The following is a 26,682-nucleotide window of genomic DNA, read 5'->3' as shown; positions in this document are numbered from 1 at the left end:
TAGCTGACGGACAGCACCACCACAGTAGAAATATTTCCTACAAAGTTTAGAATGGACTCCAACCGTCATCAACAACTGATGGAATGAAAAAGCGCACAGCAGAATGCACCCAACATACGAATCCTCAAGGCAGCCATTGCCAGGCTCACACGTTCACCAGGTGAACATCCAGGGTGAATTAAGAGATCACAATAAATAGTACAAAGAAACAGCACAATGACATTAAGAACAGTTCGCTGTGGTCCTGCAAACTTCTTTAAAGAACATATACAATGATGTGAAGGTCTTATAATGCAATTGCATGTATTGTTGGAAAACATCAATAAGGCACTTGAGGATGTCACACCGAACGATGCATAAGTACAATATTGCACAGTGACTTTACTAGTTTGAAAAAACCATAAGTTCTGAAGAATCCATAGATTGATGTTAAATGTTGCATGGATGACTGATGGATGTGTGAAAACGTGTGTGTATGTGTACAGGATGGATGGATGTTTGGAAGGATGAAAGTGTGGATGGATGCAGGTTGTATTGTTGAAAGTGTGAATGGATGAAATGTTGGACGGAAGGACGGATAAAAGAAAATGTAGGTGGATGGATGTATAAAATGTTGCATGGATGAATGATGTATGGATGTGTGAAAAGGTGGTGTGATGAATGATGGGTGGATGGATGAAAGTGTGAGTTAATTGATGGATGTGTGAAAAGGTGGTGTGATGAATGATGGGTGGATGGATGAAAGTGTGGGTGAATTGATGTATAGATAAAATGATGGATGTATGAAGGATGTATGAAGGATGGGTGGAAGAATGAAAGGATGGATAGTTAAAGTTGCATGGATGTATGATGCATGTGTGAAAAGCTATGTGGATAAATAATGTGTGGCTGGAAGGATGTGATGTGTGTATAGATTGTGGAATGAATTTTTAAGATTAATGTAGAAAATGTTGCATGGATGAATGATTTATTGATAGTTGAGAAAGTTGTTGGAAAAATGATGAGTGAATGGATAGAAGGGTGGATGTGTAAATGATGTATGGATGGAAAGCTGAAAGTGGATGGATGTATTGTTAGTAGAATGAAATGGTAAATGAATGTGATGGATGGTTGTGTTGAAATTTATGTGGCTGTATGATGGGTGTATAGATTGAAGGGTGGATGAGTAAAGGATGGATGTATGGAAATGTGGAAGTGTGGCTGGATGAAGGATGGATGAATAAAAGTGTGTATGAAAGGATGCATGGCACTGTTAGATGGATGCAGGCAGTTGCTTTGAAAGTTCTTCAAACAACATATACAATGAAGTCAAGGTATTAGAAAGTGTTTTCACGTTTTGTTGTAAAACATCAATAAGGCATTTTAGGATGCCACTGAACTATGCATAGGAACTATATTGCATAGTGACTTTACTAGTTTTAACAATTCCATAACTTTCGAATAATTAGAAGATTGATGTCTGAAATGTTGCATGGATGAATGATTGATGTGTGAAAAGGTGTGTGGATGTGTAAAGGATGGATGTATGGATGGAAGGATGAAAGTGTGGTTGGATGCAGGATGTAGTGTTGAATGTGTGAATGGATGAAAGGATGCGTGGAATGATGAAAGGGTGGACGGAAGAAGGCTGGATGTAATAAAAGGTGGATGTATAAAATGTTGAATGAATTATGTATGGAGGTGTGAAAAGGTGGTGTGATGAATGATGGGTGGATGGATGAAAGTGTGTGTATTGATGTATAGATGTATAGATGAAAGATTGAATGGATGAAGCATGATGGATGGATGGAAAAATGAAAGGATGGATAGTTAAAATGTTGCATGGATGTATGATGTATGAGTGAAAATGTAGGTGGATAAGTATTGTGTGGCTTGATGGATGCGTTGATGTGTGTATAGATTGGGGAATTAATTTTTAAGATAGATGTCAAAAATGTTGCATGGACGAATGATTGATGGATCGGTGAAAATGCTGTTGGACAAATGATGAGTGGATGGATAGAAGTGTGTGTATGTGTAAAGATGGATGTATGTATGGGAAACTGAAAGTGTGGATGGATGTATTGTTAGTATAATAAATGGTAGATGGATGTATTAATAAAAATGTTGCATGAATGATGGATGTGTGCAAATGTAGGTGGGTGTATGAATTGAAGGGTGGATGTGAAAAGGATGGATGTATGGATAGAACGATGCAAGTGTGGATGGATGAATAAAAGTGTGGATGAAAGGATGCATGAAAGGATAAAAGGGTGGACGGATGAAGTATGGATGTAAGAAAAGATGGCTGGATGTATGTGTGAAAAGGTGCTGTGGTGAATGATGTGTGGATGGAGAAAGGGTGGGCGTATGGATGTATAGATGATAGCGTGGATGGATGAATGATGTATGGATAGGAGGATGAAAGGCTAATTGAAAAGTTGCATGGATGGATGTGTGAAAAGGTAAGTGGATGAATGATGGATGATGAAAGGGTGTGTGGATGGATGTATATTTGGGAGACTGTAATGTTAGATGGATGTTTGGATGGAGAAAATGTTGCATGTATGAATGATGTATGAAAAGGTGGTGGGATGAATGATGGGTGGATGGATGAAAATGTGGGCGTATGAGCATTATCATGGGAGTAGCATTTTTAATGAACGTTGGATATGTTTTTATGTTACCATTTTTTCACAATGTATAAGCCAGATGAATTTGCTACATAACATCGAAAGAGTGCACATGTGGTGTAGCTTCTGTAAAAAAAAATTTACACATTAACATTTTTGCATGTAGCTCAATTTGCTATAGAATAATTACATTTGTTGTAGTCTTTTTCAAGTAAAATTGTCCATTAACATATCTTATGTACTCTGTAATAATAATGCAAATACAAGATAAAAAGCTTTAAAAAGTTTTATTTAAGTAAATATATATTTAGTATTATTGTTTGCAAGCAAATTAAACTTTATTTAAAATACTGTATTTTTAGCCTTTTAACTGAAACATAATTTGAATATCTCTCATTTTTAATTAAAGAGAGTCTGTCAAAGAGATAGTCTATCAAACAGAGAGAGTCTGTCAAAGAGAGAGAGTCTGTCAAAGAGAGAGTCTGTCAAAGAGAGAGAGAGTCTGTCAAAGAGAGAGAGAGTCTGTCAAAGAGAGAGTCTGTCAAAGAGAGAGTCTGTCAAAGAGAGAGAGAGTCTGTTAAAGAGAGAGAGAGTCTGAGAGAGAGAGTCTGTCAAAGAGAGAGAGTCTGTCAAAGAGAGAGAGAGTCTGTCAAAGAGAGAGTCTGTCAAAGAGAGTCTGTCAAAGAGAGAGTCTGTCAAAGAGAGAGTCTGTCAAAGAGAGAGAGAGTCTGTCAAAGAGAGAGAGAGTCTGTCAAAGAGAGAGAGAGTCTGTCAAAGAGAGAGTCTGTTAAAGAGGGAGAGTCTGTCAAAGAGGGAGAGTCTGTCAAAGAGGGAGAGTCTGTCAAAGAGGGAGAGTCTGTCAAAGAGGGAGAGTCTGTCAAAGAGGGAGAGTCTGTCAAAGAGGGAGAGTCTGTCAAAGGGGGAGAGTCTGTCAAAGGGGGAGAGTCTGTCAAAGAGGGAGAGTCTGTCAAAGAGAGAGAGAGTCTGTCAAAGAGAGAGTCTGTCAAAGAGAGAGAGTCTGTCAAAGAGAGAGAGTCTGTCAAAGAGAGACAGTCAGTCAAAGAGAATACAAGATAAAAACCTTTAAAAATTTTTATTTAAGTAAATATATATTTAGTGTTATTGTTTGCAAGCAAATGAAACTTTAATTAAAATACTGTATTTTTAGCCTTTTTACTGAAACATAATTTGAATATCTCCCATTTTGTACATTGATTTACAGTCAAGTATTGTGTTGTTGTTCACAACTCATGTATTTTCCGTATGTATCCATTTTGTAATATTACATTGACATTTTTGGGCAAGATTGGCATTAGTGCTTCTTGAATGTCGTCAATGTCCGGTGGTATTTGGAAGTAGTCCAGTAGAATATTGTTATCTATTTCGACTGATTGTAAATTTTCTGCATTATCAATATGTACATTTAGTGTACTGTGTTCCTGATTCGCATTTTCGAGGCTATATATAGTCATATTTATTTCTTCTTCTGGCGGTTCTATTTTCTGTGAAGGAAAAAGAATTTAGTTAATTTCATATTTATGAAGTTATTTTATTTCTTTTCTTGTGTTGACCTACGGACAAATTTCTTGATATATGCAGTCTTAAATAATGTTAATAAGTAGTGAAGATAGTTTAAGAAAGGATAGATTGTGAGTACGTATAGTGAAAAGGTATAATAGAGGATTATAGACTGTTTTGTAATGTTATAGATACTTTAGTAAAAATACGTTTTAATAAAGTGGAGAGTATAAGTTAGCTTTATAGTAGTGATTAGTATAATACATAGTGTAGCTTAATGCATTTAGATAGAGAGTATTAGAAGCGATAGTTTGAGTGAATTTTAATTAGTGAATATAGAGTTTGATGGTGTTTTAAGAAGTAGATAGTATAGATTGAGTAGTAGAGCAAGTTATTAATATTTTCATAATTTGTACTTACTTGAAATTGTGTATTCCTTGTTGTGTTTAACATTTTATTGTTGTTAAATTCATGCACTGTCAAGTGCGTCATCTTAATGTAGGATCCAATTTCAATGGGAAAGTCTGTGGCATCTCTCCAAAGAGTTATTTTTACTGAGTCCGTTGTGTCTTTCACAGTTATTGATTTAAGTTTTGTATCTTGTCCGGCAATAACAATTGTTTTTATTTCTTCTTCCTGTAAGATAAAATTGGTAATAGAAATTAAAGAGAGTCTGTCAAAGAGATAGTCTATCAAAGAGAGAGAGAGTCTGTCAAAGAGATAGAGAGTCTGTCAAAGAGATAGAGAGTCTGTCAAAGAGAAAGAGAGTCTGTGAAAGAGAGAGTCTGTCAAATAGAGAGTCTGTCAAAGAGAGAGAGAGAGTCTGTCAAAGAGAGAGAGAGAGTCTGTCAAAGAGGGAGAGTCTGTCAAAGAGGGATAGTCTGTCAAAGAGAGAGAGAGTCTGTCAAAGAGAGAGAGTCTGTCAAAGAGAGACAATCTGTCAAAGAGAGACAGTCTGACAGACTCTCTCTCTCTTTGACAGACTCTCTCTCTCTTTGACAGACTGTCTCTCTCTTTGACAGACTGTCTCTTTGACAGACTCTCTCTCTCTTTGACAGACTCTCTTTTTGACAGACTCTCTCTCTTTGACAGACTCTTGCTCTTTGACAGACTCTCGCTCTTTGACAGACTCTCGCTCTTTGACAGACTCTCGCTCTTTGACAGACTCTCGCTCTTTGACAGTCTCTCGCTCTTTGACAGACTCTCGCTCTTTGACAGACTCTCTCTCTCTTTGACAAAGAGAGAGAGTCTGTCAAAGAAAGAGAGAGTTTGTCAGAGAGACAGTCTGTGAAAGAGAGACAGTCTGTCAAAGAGAGACAGTCTGTCAAAGAGAGACAGTCTGTTGAACAAAGTCTGTCAAAGAGAGAGTCAAAGAGAGATAGTCAATGAGAGAAGAGAGAGTTTGTCAGAGAGACAGTCTGTGAAAGAGAGACAGTCTGTCAAAGAGAGACAGTCTGTTGAAGAAAGTCTGTCAAAGAGAGAGTCAAAGAGAGATAGTCAATGAGAGAGAGTCAGTCAAAGATAGAGAGAGTCTGTCAAAGAGAGAGAGTCTGTCAAAGACAGAGAGAGTCTGTCAAAGACAGAGAGAGTCTGTCAAAGACAGAGAGAGTCTGTCAAAGACAGAGAGAGTCTGTCAAAGACAGAGAGAGTCTGTCAAAGACAGAGAGTCTGTCAAAGAGAGAGAGAGTCTGTCAAAGAGAGAGAGAGTCTGTCAAAGAGAGAGCGAGTCTGTTAAAGAGAGAGAGGAGTCTGTCAAAGAGAGAGAGTCTGTCAAAGAGAGAGCGAGTCTGTCAAAGAGAGAGCGAGTCTGTCAAAGAGAGAGAGGAGTCTGTCAAAGAGAGAGAGTCTGTCAAAGAGAGAGAGAGTCTGTCAAAGAGAGAGAGGAGTCTGTCAAAGAGAGAGAGTCTGTCAAAGAGAGAGAGAGTCTGTCAAAGAGAGAGAGGAGTCTGTCAAAGAGAGAGAGTCTGTCAAAGAGAGAGAGTCTGTCAAAGAGAGAGGGTCTGTCAAAGAGAGAGAGTCTGTCAAAGAGAGAGAGTCTGTCAAAGAGAGAGAGAGTCTGTCAAAGAGAGAGAGTCTGTCAAAGAGAGAGAGTCTGTCAAAGAGAGAGTGAGTCAAAGAGAGATAGTCAAAGAGAGTCTGTCAAAGAAAGAGAGAGTCTGTCAAAGAAAGAGAGAGTCTGTTAAAGAAAGAGATGGTGTCAAAGAGAGAGATAGTCTGTCAAAGAGAGAAAGTCTGTCAAAGCGAGAGTCTGTCAAAGAGAGGGAGTCAAAGAGAGTCAATGAGAGAGAGTCTGCTCAAAGAGAGAGAGAGTCTGTCAAAGAGAGAGAGACTCTGTCAAAGAGAGAGAGAGGGAGTCAAAGAGAGAGTCAAAGAGAGAGTCAAAGAGAGAGTCAAAGAGAGAGAGAGAGTCTGTCAAAGAGAGAGAGAGTCTGTTAAAGAGAGAGAGAGTCTGTTAAAGAGAGAGAGAGGGAGTGAAAGAGAGAGTCTGTCAAAGAGAGAGAGTTTGTCAAAGAGAGAGTGTCTGTCAAAGAGAGAGAGAGTCTGTCAAAGAGAGAGAGAGTCTGTCAAAGAGCGAGAGTTTGTCAAAGAGTGAGAGTTTGTCAAAGGTGTAAGTATTGTGTGCAATACTTTTTGGTATATAGTGTGTGTGTAAAAGGGTGAATTTTTTTTTTATAAGCTTACCTCAGCAATAGTCCCAGAAATGCTCATTAATGAGCGTAGTGAAGCTGCTTTTACTGTTTTTATCGGTGATATTGGTGGAGCAGGGGGTTGTAGGATATATTGTGCCTCCTGTATTATTTCTTGAGGTATAGATAAGGGCATCATGCGTGATAGTTTCGTTTGTTTCGTGATGATAATCACATTGTTTTTGGCTAAGAAATTGCGAATCATAATTCCATTCCCTTCTTTAGTTTGCTGGTAAAATGGCTCATTGTAGCACGTTGCTTTAATGCAACTACTTTCATCAGCTAGAGCTAGATGATACATTACTTTGTGCTCTTGTTTAGCATTTGTATAGTTTGTTTTTGTCGAACATTTTATTACGTTGGCTCGGATTGTTTTTTGGTAAGGTTTGTTGTCTTCATGTTTCATTTTTTTGAGGTCTTCTATGGAAATCATCTGAAATGAGAGAAAATGTTAGTACACATTCTGAGCATACATTTTTCCCCTTTTGCTATTACCTGTAATAAAATAGCATGTTAATGAAGTGGTTGCATTTTAAACTGCCACCCATAATGCTTTGTGATCACTGTAATATGATTCTAATGTACCGTAGTGCATGATGTTGTCATTAGTATAGATGTGATCTAGTGTAGAATTGTAGTCTGTTGTGTATTGTTGTATTTTTTGCTGGCATTGAAATTGCTGCAGCATATATTCTAATAGCAAAGTTCTGTTTGGTGACATTTGTGTTAAATCTATATTGAAGTCTCCCATGATGACATATTTTGAATTTGGATACAAGTAAATTATGCTACTTAAAGCTTGTAATAATGTCTGCAAAAGTACATGTGGTGGTTTGTACAGTATAATAAATAAGTATTCAGAATCATTAAGATGCAGAGTGAAAATTAAAAAGTCAATTTCGTGTTGTGTTTGATATATTGGCGATAAAAGCATGTTTTTTTTGTAGTAAATGGCAATACCATGCTTAGTGTGCTGGTTGTGAAATTTATCAAATAATACTAGGTGATATTGTTCTATTAAGAACGTATTCTTATCTGCTTTTCTAGTTGTGTTGATTTCAGTAAGGCATATAATATCACTGTTCATGATATTTTTGTCTAATTTCATAGCAGTGTAATTTCTTTGCAAGGACCGTATGTTATGGACAATTATATTACACTGTTGTCTATAGCTATGTAATTGTGGTACTGATATTTGTAATAGCATGTGTGTTCTTAAACGTGTCATTTCTTCATGCACTTTTGGATGTACAGCTATTTTGTCTTGCTGAAAGTTTCTAATGTATATGTTGTCTAAAGATTTAGCTCTGCTTAAAGCTACATAATGTAGATGATGTACTTTACTGTTGTTAAAGTGAATGTAAATGGGCTCAATTGTTTCTCCTTGTGTTCTATGTATAGTTCTTGCAGAGGATTGTCTCAATGGGAATTGTTTGCGTATAATAGTTATAAATTTCTGTGTATATTGGAAATGCCGTGTAATAGCATGAATGGGTGTCCAATGAGGCAAAATATTACTGTGATATATGTGTTTGTTTTCTTGTCTTGTTAATTTGCCTACTGTTTCTTTATCAAAATTAATCCAAATTACATTTGGGCTGTTATTGATAGTTTCCACAAATTCTACTATACCTGTTGCACCATTTGTTAAACCATCATTGACATTTATATTGTTAGTTAAATCATATCTTAATTGCAATGCAATATGTAATATTGATGGCAGGCTCATTGTTTTAGTAGAATCTGTGGGCAACTGTTTTAGTATTTTTTTTTTACTGCTTCACTTAAGTCTGCTGCAACTGTATCTATTGCTGTAGCTGTGTAAACTGGGTAATGGGTTATATGTTCTAATAAAACTGCATTATTTACGCTATTGACTTCATTGTTAGTTCCCATAATGTAAGGGATCGTTTTGCTAATGTTTTCAGGTGGCTCTATTTCTCGTGTTTTTATCTGTATAATATCCTCATTTGTTTGTTTCCCTTCTCTTAATCTGTTTAGTAGTTGAGCAAATGGCAAGTCATTTTGTTGTCTCATTATTTTAGTCAACTCAAATAACTTGAAATGTGTCTGCCATAAATTAGTACTTACTGGCCTATATGAATGTTTTGGGTTGTCAAATATGTATGGGTCAAAAACTGGCTTCAATTGGTAAAAGTCTCCAATTGCTAAAATAGATATACCGCCAAAAGGGAGATCAGACATTTTTATCTCTTGCAATCTATTATGTATAAAGTTGAATACATTAGCCCCTACCATTGATATTTCATCAATTATTAGCAATTTAAGATGCATTAGCTGACCTTGTAGTGTGCTTCTATTCTCATGAGTTAGCTGTCTATGAGTTAGTGTTTGTGAAATAGGTATTTTAAAAGTACTATGTAGTGTTTGTCCTTGAATGTTATGTGCTGCTTTGCCAGTTGGAGCTGTAAGCAATACATATATGTTATCTGGGTTTTCTCCTGCTTTTGTATTGTAATAACGTACTAATGTTTGGTAAAGTGCTGTTATAAGGAAACTTTTGCCTACTCCTGCACCACCTGTACAAAATGTGTAGCATGGTGTTTCTTTAGTTTTAACCCAATGCAAATGATGATATATAAAGTTAAGTTGTTCTTCTGTTAGATTTTGCATTATACTATCATATTGTTCTTTTGGCATTATGTTATTGCTTATTGATTCTTCTCTACTTGTACTTCTAATCCCTAAATCAAATGATAGGTCATACAATGGGTTTTCATTATTTTGCACTTCATGGCATATGGTGTTATCTTCTTCTGTATCTATTGGTGGTAGCAATGTATCTAATATACTAGTTTCATTGCTATTAGTTGTTAGTTGTTTATTATGTTTATTATATTTATTATGGTTTGAATCAACTGCATTTTTAAGTTCTAGATAGCGTTCATAATAAGTTCCCTTGTTATTAATTATATTATGTTCATTTCGCCATGGGTAAAAAAGCATGAGCAATTCTCTATAGTAATTTTCTGAGTCATTTTTGATGTTAAATCTGCAATAGCGAATTACTCTTGCTTTTTTTCTTTTTATGCAGTTTGTTTCGTCTACTAAATTTATCTCAAGTTCTTCGTCATCTGAGCTATGAAAGTTATTTTCAATAAGGAAATTGTCATGGCCTGTTTCTTCTTTTCCTTTACATTTTTTCTTTTCATTATACATAGATGCATAGTCAGCTAATGTACATGTTTCTAATTTTACAGGGCGTTTACTATACCTGACTATAATATTATCATATTGTATTTTACAAGACTCATCTGGTAAAGAATTGATAGTTTCGATGTCTTTTAATAAGTATGTACGCTTTTCATTAGGACTTGTATTGATAAATACAAAAGATCTTGAACTTTTCCGTAAAGGAATTTGTAGTATTAGATATGCTGCTTCTTGTGCACTTATTTCTGTACAGTTTAAGAATTTGTTCCCTATATGCTTAAGTTGTTCCTTAATACTTGGATTAGCATGTACTTCTTTAGCAGCTTGGGCAATTAGTTTGCTCATTCCTCGCTGTGATTTACTAATGTATGAAACAATATACACAGCACATGCATATGCATCTAAGATGTATTGTATATCTATGTTTGCTTGCCATGCTTTCAAAATAGTTGGATTGTAGTTATTTATAAAGCATTCAGCTGGTGTTCTTTTCAAGAAAATAGTATTTTTTTGTATAATAGATTGTATACATAAAGTATATTGTTTTAGATCTATGTTCATTGAATGCAAAAACTGTTCAAAAGTATAATTTGTAAATTCTTGGCTATTTATAGTTAGATGTATTAGTTCAATTTGCTGTAAGAGCTCGTTATTTGTTTTGTCTAGCTCTATTGGTTCTAGTATAAAAGTTTCAGGCATTGGATATCTGGGATAATGATATTTGCATGTTCTTTTATGTTTGATACGGCAGTTCTTGGTATGGCCGTGTCTTTGTAGAGGTAGTAAAGACTCTATATCTGGTTCTTCTGTTTTTGCACATGTAACATACTTATTTATGAAAGTAGTGACTTCATCTCTATCAGAAGTTTCATATAGTGGAGCATTTTCTATCCATATTATAGCATGTATATGTGGTGATCCCCGTTGTTGGAATTCCACTCTATAAAAGTAATCAATAATTTTGCCAATTGGATTACTTTCATGCAATAAAACAGAATTAAATAATTTCCGAACTTGAAAGTCAAAATGTCTTGCACATGTAATGGGATTCTGCTGTATTAATTTGCATTTTGTTTCCCATGACATATTGTTAAATTCTTCTTTTGTGCATTCTGGTCTCTTTTCTGTACGTAATAATATGTTAATTAAGTGATACCATTTCGTTTCTGCAGCAGATAACGTTAAAAAAAATGTTGGTAATCCTAATTGTCTAATCATAGCAAAGAGGTCTTTTTTGCATTGCTCCCAATATGGTGGTGAACTACGGATAGTTTTAAGTATTTTGTATCCTTCATTATACTGCAAAATTGTATCTAATTTATTCTTTATGTCTTTGGCAGTTATAATGTTTCCATTATTAAAGTATTTCCTAAGAGATATAAATATTTTGCTCTGTAATTGTTTAATGTGTAATGTTTTTAATTTAAAGAAAAGATTAGTAACACACTTTGCTACTCTTAGATCATTACTTCTTACTTCTGATTGACAGATTGTGCTGTAATGTATTGGGACATGCCTTTCTTCATTAGTCGGCCTTCGTTTCCCGCCAAATATAGTTGGGAATGCCAAATATTCAGAATCTTTGTCTTCATACAGGCCTCTTGGTGTGTTATATTCTGCAGGTGCTAAACTTAAAATATTATTTGTTTCTGTAGTAATAGTTTCATTATCTAACATAGTATCTAAATTTCCTGCTGGAATGTTGTCTGAGGAATCTGACGTATTACTTGTATCTGAAGTCTCATCACAAGAATGTATATCTTGTGTTGTATAATCCCAATCTTCATTAATAGTGATTCCATATTCTTGAAACAAAGTGCTTGTAGTGGCTAAATATAAAGCTGCACGTTTAACTTTGTTTGGTCTAACATTTTCATAATGGGTATAAGATTTATAACTTAATTTCCTTTTTAATTTTATTGGAATTGTCATGTTATCATTAATTTGCCTTGGTAAAACAGTTACTGTTGTCATAACGTCTGCAGGGACATTTACTACTGCACCTGATAGAGATTTTTGGAATCCACGTGGTAATGTTCTAATTTGTAAAAAAGGTATTCTTGGCGATACTAATCTTTCTTCTAAGTTATGCAACTGTAAGACTGGTGGGATATCAGGAAATGTCATCCCATTATATACTGAACATGGAGGTATTTTGTCTTTTGATATATATGTGTAACATGTTCTGCATATCTCATTTGTTCTGTATTTGCTAATATTACATTCTATGAATTTAGCTCTCTTACTAATACTGTGTGTATTTTGAAGACTTTGCTTATGCCAGAGTTGATTGCAAATAGTGCATGTGTACTCGGGTCCATATCTTATTTCTTCCTGAAATATCCTAATTATCTCATTTGTTGTTTGACCTGCTATATGTCTATGATTAAGTTCATTCTCTTTGTTTTGTGTCTGTTTTCTTTTTCTAGTACTGTTTACTTCTAGAATTTCTATATTTGTTGGTTGAATTAGTGATTCAACATTAGCTGTTAATGTGTTTATTATCTCAGTATTGTTAAGAGCTATGTGTGAAGCTAAATAACTGTCTTCTGTTACATGCAGTCTATTGTCCTGACTATTGCTGTTTTGTGTGTTTAGTATTGTATTTTCTACTTGTAAGTTATTCGAAGGAATTTCCCCTAATGCATTTATAGATATATGTGTCGTATGAACATATATGCTTTTTCTCGACTTTACATTTCCTTGTCTATGATTCCGTTGTGTTTGGTGTAAACCTTTTTTGCTAATTGTTGTTATGTTCACTGTAGTTAAATCTAAAGTAATACTCTCAGAATTAGTAATTTGTTCTCTATTGCCTAATTTTAGGATGTATTCTATAATAAGATTAATAGAGTCAAGGTTGATAGCAATACATGTTCCATTAGGATGTTGTATTGCATTTTCATTTTGGCTATGTGAATCAAATAGAGAGTATGTATGTAGAGTTTTGAAGACTGAAATTATATATCTACCTATAGAGATCAATATACCAGTTTGTGAATTAATTGTAGAAGTTAGTGCAGATATAAATTTACTATGTAAAGTTTGTGCTGATTTTGTTAGTTCTTCGCTAAAGCATTTTTTGAGCTTTGTAGAATAGATTATGTCATTGCTAACTATGTAATTTGGTAACTTTAGAGGTTGCATACAATCTTGTTCACCGACAGAGTGCATTTCAGTGTACAAAGCATCTCCAAGATTCATAATACAGTGCAAGTCTACACTATCCCAAATATATGCTGGTTTACAGTAGTTCTTTAGAATAGCAAATATACTATTTTGAAGACAATGTGTATAGTGACTAGTTTTATCACTATGTGTATTTTTGTCCTGTGGATGTGTGTTATGTAAAAAGGGAATTTCTTGTGGTGTTTGTGTTAAAATATGTGAATCTATATTGGTATTATTTGTGCTACTTTCCTTGTTCTGCAATGTGCTATTGTGTATATTATCATGAAGTAAACTGTCATTACTTCCAGTAATAAGTTTATATGTATTATAGTAATCACTTGAATATGTGTTTGTATGTACATTACTTGTGTTTATTGTTTGTTGTACATTTATGTGTGTGTTATTAATTACATTAGTAGAATATGTGTTGGTATTTAACTTACTTGCTGGTATTGTTTGTTGTAGATTTATGTGTGTGCTATTAATATGTTGTCTTTCTGTGTTGCTCTTAAGTGTTTTCTTAAGTATACTTGCATATGTGTCAGTAGGAGTAGTCTCTTCTGGTGTATTAGTATATTGTGTTGTGCTGATCTGCTTGCTGTTCTTTTTAGATTGATTATTAGGCCCTGTTGTAGTGAGAATTGCACAGGAATACGTACTAGTACTAGGAGTATTATCTAAAAATGCTAATGGCTGTTCCTTATTCCAAAAAGTATTTTTTTTAGATTGACATCTCTGAAGGATTTTTTTGGCATTTTCTATACGCATTTCAAATGCTTGTGTGAAAAAATTTTCACTACCTTTAGTAGAATACACATAAAAAATTTTCGGTGCTACTGCATTCTTATTTTTTTCATGACGCACCATTGCTTTTTGAAGTGATTCTTTTGTAATCGTACTTATTTGTATTGGAGTTAATTCATACGGCACACAATTCAGGTTTGGTTTCTTAAGATAGTGTGCCAGATTAGTGATGTACTCTAGAAGTTTTTCAAATGTGAACTGTATAGTAATACATGTTCCATTTGGATGAGGCATTCCAGTCTTATCACGACTATGTGAGTCAAATACAAAGTATGAATCATTTTTCTTAAAAATGGAAATAACATAAATTTCCATGCAAAGTATAACACCGGAGTTGGAATCAAGTGCAGGTTTTAATATTTTGTTGAGATTTGGAAACGAAGGGTCACATTGTTGTAATATGTCTCCATAATAAGGTTCTTTAAGTTTAAGAGAATAGATAGTAGTATTGTGTTCAATAAAATTAGGTAACTCATCTGGATGCCTAAGTTGTTCGCTATTAAGTAAATGCATATCTATATATAAAGCATCACCTAATTTCATAATGTAATGCAAGTCTTCTTTAGTCCATGTATGTGCATCTTTGTAATAGTTGTGTATAATTGCAAAAGTACTATTTGGCAAGCATTGATAACCTCTCGAATTGCATGTAAATTTGTCATGACCTTGATGATAATCTGCTGCTATTATTTGCATGTTAGCTAATCTAATTTATGAAATAATTTGATATCGCTACAGTATTGCTAGATTTTTTTGTTATCCGCGAGTCTATTTTCGTTCTCTTATTTAATCTATATATATATATATATATATATATATATATATATATATATATATCTATTGCTAATTTATATTTTATTTTGTACTTAACTATAATGCAAGGCAATTAATTGAACACTATTTTTTTGCTTTGTATTTTAGGTAGCAGATTTAGATGTATTTTGTTTACAATTTTAGTGATGTACTAGCTATAAGTTATACTATTAGCATATATATATATATATATATATTTGGATATATTTATATGTATATATATATAGTTATTTTACTGTTAAATATATTCCAAGTTACAGGTTGATAGCTTATTTAAAAAACATACTTCTAATTGTATATATTTCCAAACAATTAGCAATTGTCTTTATAAAAGAAATAATTTTCAATGTTAAGTATATAAATATATATATATTTTTTTAATAACTAATTATATATCTGATTTTGTCTAGTTTTTTTTCTCTAAATCCACTCTATTGTTGTTTTGGACTTGTTTTATAGTTGGAGCTGGTAGCAAAAGAAAAAGCAATTACTTTTACTTTTTTGTTTACTATTTTTTTTTCTTAAGATTAATGTTACCTATGGAAATCTTCTATATGATCTTTTCGAATTCTAAGTATATACAAAATATATATATATATATATATATATATATATATATATATATATATATATATATATATATATATATATATATATATATATATATATATATATATATATATATATATATATATGGGTGTGTGTTGATATGTGTCTTGCTTTTTCCCTTGCTATTTCTATACTTACAAGTCAATACAGAAGCAAAATAGATACTTTTACCGTGATGATGTTTTCACTGATGTTGTGTCAAACAATTCAGAACGTCTGATGTTATTCAATCAATTGGCAATCTAAGGAAGAATGAAACAAGCATTAATATTGAGTTGACATATTAATATAATAAAAGTGGCTTGATACTCCAGACTATGTGTAGAAGTTGTATGTGTAGTATGTGTGTGGACTGAGTGAAGCATATTAGTAGTCGTAAATCGAGTTTTAGAAGTGTATGTAGTATAGACTAACTAGTAATGTATAGTAGTAAGGAGGATAAAGTGAGCAAGATAGAGAGAGATGTAGGGCAGGACGAAGAGATGTTAATAAAGAGGGGTGGTTAGGCAATATTGAGAGTAGTGGAAAGATGAAGAGAAAGATAAGGAAAAGAGAGAAGTCTGATAAGGAAGAGAGGATATAGAGGTGTAGAATGTAAGCTACAAAAAAATCGAAATGTAAATTACATGAAGTTATTTTTATGAGAAGTTGTAAATAGTGTATTAGATGCATTGTTTGTAATTTTAAGCAAGTACAAAGGAATAGGAGAGGTAGTGAGATTAAGGAACACTTAATCCCTTGTTAAATCTAAATAAACAATAGAAGAGACGTTAAATACATCTGAATTTGCCACAGATACTGAGTGATGCAACTGGGGAATTGCACACTCACTTTAGGTGGAAAAGAAAGCCCTCACACACCGACCTAGTCAGTGTCATGCTTCATCATTGGGCCCCACCAAAGAGGCCGAATGCCTCTTTGGTGTGCTACGACGCCAGAAGACTGCGGAGCAGGTTTTGTGAAAAAGGCATGTTGTGAGTTTTATAATTAAAACTGCCTAATGTGTAAGTAAAAATCTATAATTCTTGATGCTTAGTACACAAATGAAAGAGTTATGTGTCTGAATTTAATGCCCAAGGTAATGGATTTGTTAATTTAAAATACTAATTAGTCAGTCAACATGTTTCATGTTTTACAGTTGTTTACATTTCCTTAGGCATTTATAATGACAGAATTATACCCCGGCGGTATGGACTCTCTAATCGCCCACCCTGACCTGGGGGCGTGAAAGTCAAAATATCAAAAAAATGATTTAGTGCATAAAAAAAGGGGGAAGAGCAATTGCTCATTCCAAAAATACTCCTAATTGCGGAGTGTTTGTGCACCTGTAAAAGAAATAACAGACAAACATATAAAAGTTTCACACAATTAGTTGTAAATATAAGTCATTGCGTTTGTCCAGGGTGTTCTATAGTTGTTGCATAGTGTTCCTAAATAAACACTATAGTTAACATCCTCTATATAGCCTTATAGGGATGCTCACACTAACTTAGTAAAGTGAAGTGGAAAAGTGTGTAAAGCACACAAAGTAGCTAGAAAGTGTTGATGAACAGAGGAGACACATAAGAGATCAAGAGAGCTAGAAAGCAAGAAGAGAAGTAAGTGCAGAATGGAGTGAGAAGATAGCAAGTAAAAAAAGTGCAAGATAGAAAGTGAAGACAAGATGGAGACGTAGATAGAGAGTGAAGACAGGAAGGAGAGAGGACAAGAGAGAGAGAAAAAGGGAGGGTAGGATGTAGGGCATGAGCAAGAAGGAGGAATGGAAAGGCAGAACAACATAGGGAAGGATATAGAGAGTGAAAGTCACAGAGTGCAAAAGGAAGAGCAAGAAAGAGAGAAAGCAGGAGTTAAAGGGAGGGTGTCCATGAGCAAGAAAGAATTAAGAAGGGAGCAGTTGGAAGAGGGGGCAAGAGGGAGAGTGATGGCAAAGGGAAAATAGCAGAAGGGAGATAAAAAAAGAATGATGATAGAGAGGGAGTAAGAAGGAAGGAGAGAGAGCAGATGGAATAAGAGTCAAGAGTAAGAAGAAAGAGAGCAAAAAGGAGAGAGAAAAGAGAAGAGAGTGCAGAATGGAGTCAGAGGGCAAGAAAGAGAAGGAGTGCAAGATGGAAATGTAGCACAATATGGGGAAGGAGATAGAAAGTTAAAGTAAGAGAGAGGGCAAAAGGGAGAGCAAGGGAGAGAGAGAAAAAGCATGATGTAAAGAGAGGGATGGAAGAAAGAAGGTGAGAGGGTAGATGAAGAAAAGCACAAGAGTGTGAATATAAGATGGAGTGGCCAAAATAAAGAGAAATAAAGAAGGAATACAAGATAGCGACATAAGGAGCAGAGAAAGAAAGGAGAGAGATGGAAAGGGTATGCAAGAAGAAGAGAGGGCCAAAAGGTAAGAGCAACAGGGAGAGAGATAAAGATCGAAGGAATAGGAAGAGAGGGCAGGAGAGATAAGCATGATAGAAAAGGATAGAGAGAGCAAGCAGAAAGGAGAAAGGACGCAGGGCGCAAAGGGAGCAGCTTTTTTGCGCAGGCCAAAAGCTAATGAGAACTGTAGTGTGTGTTTGGGTCGGCCCTCGTCATTCATTGTCTGGCTCCATAAATTGAGCCTAGCCATTGGACGAGGGGCCTGTCCGTCAATTTAAAGCAGACTCAGGGGCGTTCAAGATTCTTTGGCTTTTGCCGACAAAACGACGCCAGGACGCCCCCGATTGTAGCCCGGCATTGCCGGGACCTGCCTTTGATGACGTATCAGGTTTCTTTGTCTGTGGCGGAAAAAATTGCAGGTAAGCGATGGTGTCTTTTGTAATATAAATGACTGTCTCTTTTGAATGCCCCAGCTGAAATGTTTAATGACGTATTTTTTTTTGTTGTTCTCTGCAGGTATTTGGCGACGGCACAGTGGGGGTAACAATTTACGGTCTGTATCCTTGGCTTGCTGTCTGTCTCTGTCTCCATGGTAGAAGGGATTTCTTGCAGGTAAGAGATGGTATCTTTTAAGGACAGAGATGGAGAGTGAAGGCAGGAAGGAGATAATACGCAGGAGTAAGAAGAAAGGCAGAAAGTAAAGGAAGAGTAAGAAGTAGGGCATGAGCAAGGAGGGAGGGAGAGAGAGCAGATGGAAGAGGGTGCAGGAGAGAGGTATGGTAGAGAGAAAAGAAAGCATAAAAGAGATAGAGAGAAGAATGAAAGATAGGGAGGAAGAGGAACACGGAGAGTATTAGAAAAGAAGGAGAGTGCAGGACAGAGAAGCATGATAGATAGAAAAGGAGCAAGAAGAAAGGAGAGAGCAGATGGAATAGGGGGCAGGAAGAAGAAGGAAGAGAGCAGAAAGGAGAGATATAGAGAAGAAAGAATAAAGAAGTAATTTTAAAAAAGAAGAGAGAGTGCAAAAAAAAGAACGGAGTACGCAGAGACGAGGTAAAAAGAAGATAGAGAAAGAGGAAGAGGGTGCAGGAGATAGAAGTATGATCGATAAGGAAGTAAAGAGGACGCAAGATAATGGAAATCTTGAGAGAGAACGTAGAAAGGGGAAAAGACTGCAGAATGGAGGCATAGGGCAAAAAATAGAAGGGGTGCAAGATGGAAAGCCAGAACAAGATAGGGAAGGAGATAGAAAGTGAAAGTCACAGAGTGCAAAAGGAAGAGCAAGGAAGAGAGAAAGCAGGGTGTGCATGAGCAAGAAAGAATTAAGAAGGGAGCAGTTGGAAGAGGGGGCAAGAGGGAGAGTGATGGCAAAGGGAAAATAGCAGAAGGGAGATACAAAAATAATCATGATAGAGAGGGAGGAAGAAGGAAGGAGAGAGAGGAGATGGAATAGGGTGCAGGAGAGAGAAAAAAGAGCAAAAAGGAGAGATAAGAGAGTGCAGAATGGAGTCAGAGGACAAAAAGGAGAAGGAGTGCAAGATGGAAATGGAGAACAACATAGGGAAGGAGATAGAAAGTGAAAGTAAAAGAGAGGGCAAAAGGGAGAGCAAAGGAGAGAGAAAATGCATGAGGTAAAGAGAGGGTGGGAAGGAGGGCATGAGCAAGAAATAAGTAAGTATGGAGCAGTTGGAAGAGGGTGCAAGAGGGAGATTGATGACAAAGAGAAAAGAGCAGAAAGGAGGGAGATAAAAAGAGAAGCATAATAGAGTGGGAGCAAGAAGGAAAGAGAGAGCAGTTGAAATAGGGGGTAGTAGGGAGAAGGAGAGAGCAGAAAAGAGAGATATATATAGGAGAGCAATAAAGAGAGCAGGAGGGAACAGATTGTGATGGAAGAAAGAAGGTGTGTATAGATGAAAAAAGCACAAGATTGTGAATGTAAGATGTAGTGGGCAAAATAAAGAGAAATAAAGAAGGAATACAAGATAGCAACATAAGGAGGAGAGAAAGAAAGGAGAGAGATGGAAAGAGTTTGCAAGAAGAAGAGAGGGGCAAAAGGTAAGAGCATGCAAAGAGAGATAAAGATAGGAATAGGAAAAGAGATGGCAGGAGAGATAAGCATGATAGAAAAGGGAGAGAGGAAGCAGAAAGGAGAAAGGACGCAGGAAATAGAGAGATAAAGAATAAATTCAAGAGACAGCTACATTTAGGAAGTAGAGAAAGAAAGGAGAGAGATGGAAAGGGTATGCAAGAAGAAGAGGGTCAAAAGATAAGATAGCAAGAGGGAGAGAGATAAAGATAGAAGGAATAGGAAAAGAGAGGGAAGGAGAGATAAGCATAATAGATAAGTAGGGAGAGAGCAAGCATAAGTAGAGAGAGCAAGCTGAGACGCAAGCTAGAAAGAGCATCAGAGAGAAGGTAAGGAGGAGTAAAAGTGAGAGCAGAATAGAGTGAGTAAAAGAAAGTGCATGATAGAAAGAAAGAGAAGAGGGGATTACAGGAGAGAGTGTAGAAGAGAAAGGATGCAAAAGAGGGAGAGGAAAAAAAAGAAGGAAAGTAGGAGAAAGTGAGGAAAGAATAGAGCAGGAGTAAATAAAATAGAAAGACTGCTGGCAAAATCATGAATGAGATGCAGAGTAAATGCAAGAGAGAGGAAAGGCAAGAATGCAAAATTGAAAGGGAAGGCAAGAGAAAGATGTATATATGTTGCATGTGCTGTCTCAGTATCTAATCATTTGCTCATCTCCAAACTAAATCAAATGTTGTTTATGAGGCAAACTTTTGTGTATATCCAGCAAAGAATGCCCAGTACAGACAGAAAGAACAAAGTCTTAGTTATAAGTTTTCCTTTACCTTTGACCTCTCTCCTGATTACGACCTCACCAGTGCTGCTTTCATCTCCAAAGTAAATTAAATGTTGTTTATGAGGCAAACTTTTGTGTATAACTATCTAGCAAAGAATGCCCAGTACAGACAGGAAGTACTACCCAAAAATGTCTAAAGTAAAATAAGTTTTAAGTATTAACGTACCGTGTTGAATGAACGAATTTGAAAGATGTGTCCTCGATGGGGCAGTTGCACCAAATGGCAAATTTTTTGTCCTGTAAAAGCAAAATATACCGTTAGCAAAAGTTTGAGAAGAGTGAGGACATTTGTGTGAAGTATATTAGAAGTTGTAAATAGAGAATTAGAAGCAGTATGTATTATAGAGTAACTAGTATAGTAGTAAAGACTATAAAATAACAAGGTGGAAAGAGATAGAGGTCAGGAAGAAGAGAGAGATGGATAGAAAGAGGGGAAGATAGGCAAAAAGAAAAGGAGTGAAAATAAAAAAGAAGGATGATGAACCGTGCAAGTTAAAAAGAAGCTTGATATGGAGAGAATGCAAAGAAGTGAAAAGACGACAAAAATAAAGACAAAAATAAAGAAGTAAGAGTGCAGGAAATTGAAGTATGATAGATAAAGAGTGAAGCATAATAGAGAGGGAGCAAGAAGGAAGGAGAGAGCAGCTGGTAATTGAAAAAAGGAAGAGAGAGTGCAAGAGAGAACGTGAGGAACTTTTTTTGACAAAAGAATGTCAAAAAGGGTATATAAAGAAGAAAACCACAAGAGTGTGAAAGTAAGATAGGTAGAGTGTGCAAAATTGAGAGAAATAAAGAAGGAATACAAAAGAGCGAGATATAAGGAGGAGAGTAAGAAGGAGTGGTGGAAAGTGTCTGGAAGAAGAGAGGGGCAAAAGGTTAAGATATCAAGAGAGTGAGAGAAATAAAGATAGAAGGAATAGGAAAAGAGAAGGTAAAAGAGATAAGCATAATAGATAAGTCGGGAGATAGCAAGCAGAAGGGGGAGGACGCAAAAAATAGAGAGCACGAGAGAGAAGAAAAGGATGGGTAAAAGTGAGAGCTGAATAGAGATGGAGTAAAAGAAAGTGTGCATGATAGACGGGAAGAAGATTAAAACAGGAGAGAGAAGGTATAAGAGAGGGCATGAAAAAAAGAGGGAAAAGAGAAGAAGAAATAAAGTAGGTGTAATAGTGAGGGAAGAATAGAGCAGGAGTAAATTAAAGAGAAAGACTGATGGCAAAATGGGAAAGGAGATGCAGAGTAAATGCAAAAGAGATAAAGTCAAAAATGCAAAATTGAATTGTAAGTCAAGAGAGTGAAATGTATGTATGTTGCATGTGCTAGCTTAGTATGTAAGCATTTGCTGCCGGGACCTGTAAAGAAGGTGGGGATGAATATATAGGGTGAGGGCAGAAGAGTGAGAATGCAGGAGAGAGAAGGAGAGCAAAAGAAAGAGAAAGTCGGAGAAAAGGAGAGAAGAATAATGCGAGAGTGAAAGAAAGGACATTGAATGTAAAATTGTGAAGGAGATGCAGAGTAAATGCAGAAGAGAGACATAAGGAAAGGCAAGAAAGAAATTGAAAGGGAAGGCAGGAAATAAAGAGATCTATGTATATTGCGTGTGGTAAATGAGTCAAAGCATTCCCTACAGGGACCTTTCCAAAAAGTGTTTGTTATAAGTTTTACTTCTCTGTTGATTCCAACTTTACCAGTGGCGCTCTTGTACAAAAGCATAAGATGTGCTTTAGGAGCGAAATTTTGTGTATAAGTATACAGCAAAGAATGCTTAGTACAAACAGCAATTATTAAAAAACGAAATGTATTAAGTAAAATAAATAAAGTATTAACATACCGTGTTTATATAACTAATTTCAAATTGTGTAGTCGATGGGTCAGTTGCAACAAACGTGTACTTTTTTACCCTACAAAACAAAAATAGCATTAGCAAAATATTATGAGTGCAGGCCAAAAAAGCAGTGATTTTCTCATTCAAACTGTGCAAATTGAATCTTAGCCAAAGCTTTGCGTACTAGCAATTAATGCGTTCTAATGTAATAGTATGGCAATTATTTGCGTCACGTTACTGGTTTGTATGTGCCTTTAAAAATATAGAAATCCGCGCATGCACGTTGTGAAAAAAAAAGAAGGAATGTTGTCAGTGTTTTATTTAATTTCTCGCATCGTGCAAAGCAGTTTGTGAACTAAAGTTGTAACTGAACATATATATATATGTGTGTGTGAAAGATTAGTCTGACCTAAATCACTGAAATGGATTAACAAAAAACATGGTGAAATTGGCAAAATGTATATACAACACAATTGAATTGTAAAGTGATACGTATTCTTACTGCAAATTAGTTTTACAGAAAGGCATACTTACATGCGCAAACATTTTCATCCTAAATGCACAGTTTGCAAACATTTATATCGTAAATGTACCTATTGGCGATGTATGAAAAAGAACTCAAAGGCATTAAACAAAAACATGGGGAAATTGGGAATATGTATATGCAAGACAATTTAAATCTAAAGTAATACGTATTATTACTGATTTGTTTGCGCGTATAAAAACTGTAAAATGTGCTCGTAATACCGCTGCTCAAAAGAACAGATTACTTTCACAGAAAGGCCTGAACTTACATGCGCAAACATTTTCCTCCTAAATGCAGTTTGCCGATGTATAACTTTGTACTGAAAGTCGTCGTGTCTCACCTTATCCTAACTGTTCTTTATGCTCTGAGTAAATGTAACGGGCCTTCATGCTCTGACTAAATCTAGTGTTGCGACAAACACATGCTTGTGCTCATCTAACTCTCAGCCCTACGATTTGAGCATATTAAATAAAAAAAGGGGACAAATTACTTTCACAGAAAGGGCTAAACTTACATGCGCAAACATTTTCCTCCTTTATGCAGTTTGCCAATGTATAACTTTGCACTGAAAGTCGTCGTGTCTCACCTTATCCTAACTGTTCTTTATGCTCTCAGTAAATGTAACGGGCCTTGATGCAATGACTAAATTTAGTGTTGCGACAAACACATGCTTGTACCCATCTAACTCTCAGCCCTACGATTTGAGCATATGAAATAAAATCTGGCATCGCACAAACAAGGCACCCAAAATGTACATAATGACGAATTGCATTAAACAGCAAGGCCTTACAAAGTAAGCATGTGTTCGAATTTTCAAAGGCCATGAATAAAGTAGACATGCGCAAACATTTAAATCGTAAATCTACCTACATTTTTCTCCTAAATGCAGTTTTCCGATGTATAACTTTGCATTGAAACTCGTCGGTCTCACCTTATCCTAACTTCTTTATGCTCTCAGTATAAAATCTGGGACAAATGACTTTCACAGAAAGGGAGAAACTTACATGCGCAAACATTTTCCTCCTAAATGCAGTTTGCCGATGTATAACTTTGCACTCAAAGTCGTCGTGTCTCACCTTATCCTAACTGTTCTTTATGCTCTCAGTAAATGTAACGGGCCTTCATGCTCTGACTAAATCTAGTGTTGCGACAAACACATGCTTGTGCTCATCTAACTCTCAGCCCTACGATTTGAGCATATGAACTAAAAAAGGGGACAAATTATTTTCACAGAAAGGGCTAAACTTACCTGCGCAAACATTTTCCTCCTAAATGCAGTTTGCCGATGTATTAGTTAGCCCTGAAAGTCGTCGTGTCTCACCTTATCCTAACTGTTCTTTATGCTCTCAGTAAATGTAACGGGCCTTCATGCTGTGACTAAATCGAGTGTTGCGACAAACACATGCTTGTGTTCAGTTAACTCAGCTCAACAATTTGAGCATATGAAATAAAATCTGTCATCGCACAAACAAGGCACCCAAAATGTACATAATGACGAATTGCATTAAACAGCAAGGCCTTACAAAGTAAGCATGTGTTCGAATTTTCAAAGGCCATCAATAAAGTAGACATGCGCAAACATTTATATCGTAAATCTACCTACATTTTCCTCCTACATGCACAGTTTGCCGATGTATAACTTTGCACTGAAAGTCGTCGGTCTCACCTTATCCTAACTGTTCTTTATGCTCTCAGTAAATGTAACAGGCCTTCGTGCTTTGACTAAATCTAGTGTTGCGACAAATACATGCTTGTGGTCAGCTAACTCAGCCCCACGATTTATGCATATTAAATAAAATGTGGCATCGCACAAACAAGGCATCCAAAAAGTTCATGAATAAAGGAGACATCCGACAACATTTATATCGTAAATGTACCTATTGCCAATGTACCAAAAAGAACTCAAACGCATTAAACAAAAACATGGTGAAATTGGACAAACGTACAGGCAACAAAATTTAATTCTAAAGTGATTCATATTATTACTACTTTGTTGCGCGTGTAAAACTGAAAATTGTGGTCGTAATACCGCAGCTCAAAAGGACAAATTACTTTCACAGACAGGAAGGAACTTACAGTTTATGTCGAAAGGCTCCAGTCCGCTGTCTCGAAGTATACCTCCTGAGATCGGTCGAGAAATCGAGAGGCTCCAGTCCACTGTCACGAAGTATACCTTCTGAGCTCGCTCGAAGAAATGTTTCTTTCCGTGGCTGTAGTCCTTTACATACTGTGGAAGACAAAAAAAACCGCAGTTAGTTCATTAAATAACAAAAGACTTGCAAAGTTTGTTGTTAAGAACATGTAGGTGAGATGTTGTTTAGGATGTTGCTGTCTCGACATATGTAAATTGCCGATAGGAGGCTGTCTGGCCGAATGAAAAGGTCGTGGATGCTGTGACTCGTTAGAGTACTTAGTGGCAATGTGCGACTTTTGCCGATCTTGAATATCAAAGCTTAGTGGTAGACGAGTTGGCGCCACGCTGCCTGCAAATACAAAAAGAAGTGCTGGTGAATATCATTTTGTTAAAGTAGAAAAACACGATAGCTCTTTCCAATAATTCCCTACACAGAAAGCACACGATATAAAATAACTATTAAAGTAAGCATAATAGAATTACGACACCACGCCGCCGACATATTCCTGCAAATAAAGGGAAAGAAATGAAGTTAGAAATTACTTTTGAAACGTAACAAAACACTCCGGGTATTCGAAAGTGACAGTAATTCTTTAGTTACCAAAAACATCGCTTACCTGCAAGTCGTCACGCCACGGATGAGACCCGACACGGAAACACTAGAGAGAACAGGCCAAAAAAGAAACATCAGAACATAAACAAAATAGCCCGAACACCTGTTACGTTAAATCTACAACACCTGTAAGAAAATACAAATTACATTTGAATCTATCTACACCGAGTCGCACTAAGACATGACAACAGCGCTTACCTTAAAGTTGTTCGTCCACGGGGAAGGAAACCCGACACGTCACGGCAGGCTACACAGAAACACTAGAGAGAACAGCCCAAAAAAGAAACATTAAAAGAATATAAACAAAAAAGGCTGAACACCTGTAAAAGAAATACTAATTACATTACAATTTAAATCGCGTACCTGAAATTCCTTCGACCAAGGAGACGGAGACAGACAGCCAAAGATCCCATGACAAAATGGCGACCGGAAATCGTTCGCACGCCGCCGCCGTTCAATTCCTGCAAAGAAAGGAATATACATAAACTCAAAAATACCTTTTCCATGTTAAAAAACTCACGGGCATTGAAAAGGGACAGTCATTTGTTACAAAACACAACATGGCTTACCTGCAAGTCGTCATGCCACGAATGAGCCCCTACACAAAAACACAAAAGAGAACAGTCCCAAAAAAGAAATACATTACAATATAAACAAAACAGGCCGAACACATAAAAGAAATTACAATGACATACAAATTTAAATGGCGTACCTGAAATCCATCGTCCCACGAAGCCAGACACCGAGCGCAAAATGGCGACCAAAACTGCGACCACGCCCAGATCCCGGGACCACGCAGCAACGCGGAAAAAAACCTGCAACGAAAGTGATATAAATTAATTCTAAAAAAAGCTTTACAAAGTTACAAAAACTCACAGTCATTAAAAAGAGACAGCCATTTATTAATTACAACACACACCATCGCTTACCTGCAAGTCGTCACGCCACGGAGGAGACCCGACACGGAAACATTAGAG

The 26,682-nt window shown here is 36.0% G+C and overlaps 1 protein-coding gene across 1 annotated transcript; it reads right to left on the bottom strand.

The window, feature by feature from the left end:
• Positions 1-2,884: 2,884 nt before the first annotated feature.
• Positions 2,885-23,339, bottom strand: LOC147733554 (uncharacterized). Its single transcript, XM_086958146.1, has 6 exons — positions 22,439-23,339; positions 20,774-20,844; positions 15,560-15,630; positions 6,813-7,250; positions 4,551-4,766; positions 2,885-4,114 (listed from the first exon to the last, which is right to left on the bottom strand). The coding sequence occupies exons 4-6, from the start codon at positions 7,248-7,250 to the stop codon at positions 3,854-3,856; spliced, it is 915 nt and encodes a 304-aa protein (XP_086814272.1). The 5' UTR covers positions 15,560-15,630; positions 20,774-20,844; positions 22,439-23,339; the 3' UTR covers positions 2,885-3,853.
• Positions 23,340-26,682: the final 3,343 nt, after the last annotated feature.

This window comes from Lissotriton vulgaris, chromosome 2_1, assembly GCF_964263255.1.
Source record: "Lissotriton vulgaris chromosome 2_1, aLisVul1.2, whole genome shotgun sequence".
NCBI classification, from domain to species: Eukaryota; Metazoa; Chordata; class Amphibia; order Caudata; family Salamandridae; genus Lissotriton; species Lissotriton vulgaris.
This window is presented reverse-complemented; position numbering and strand designations above follow the sequence as displayed.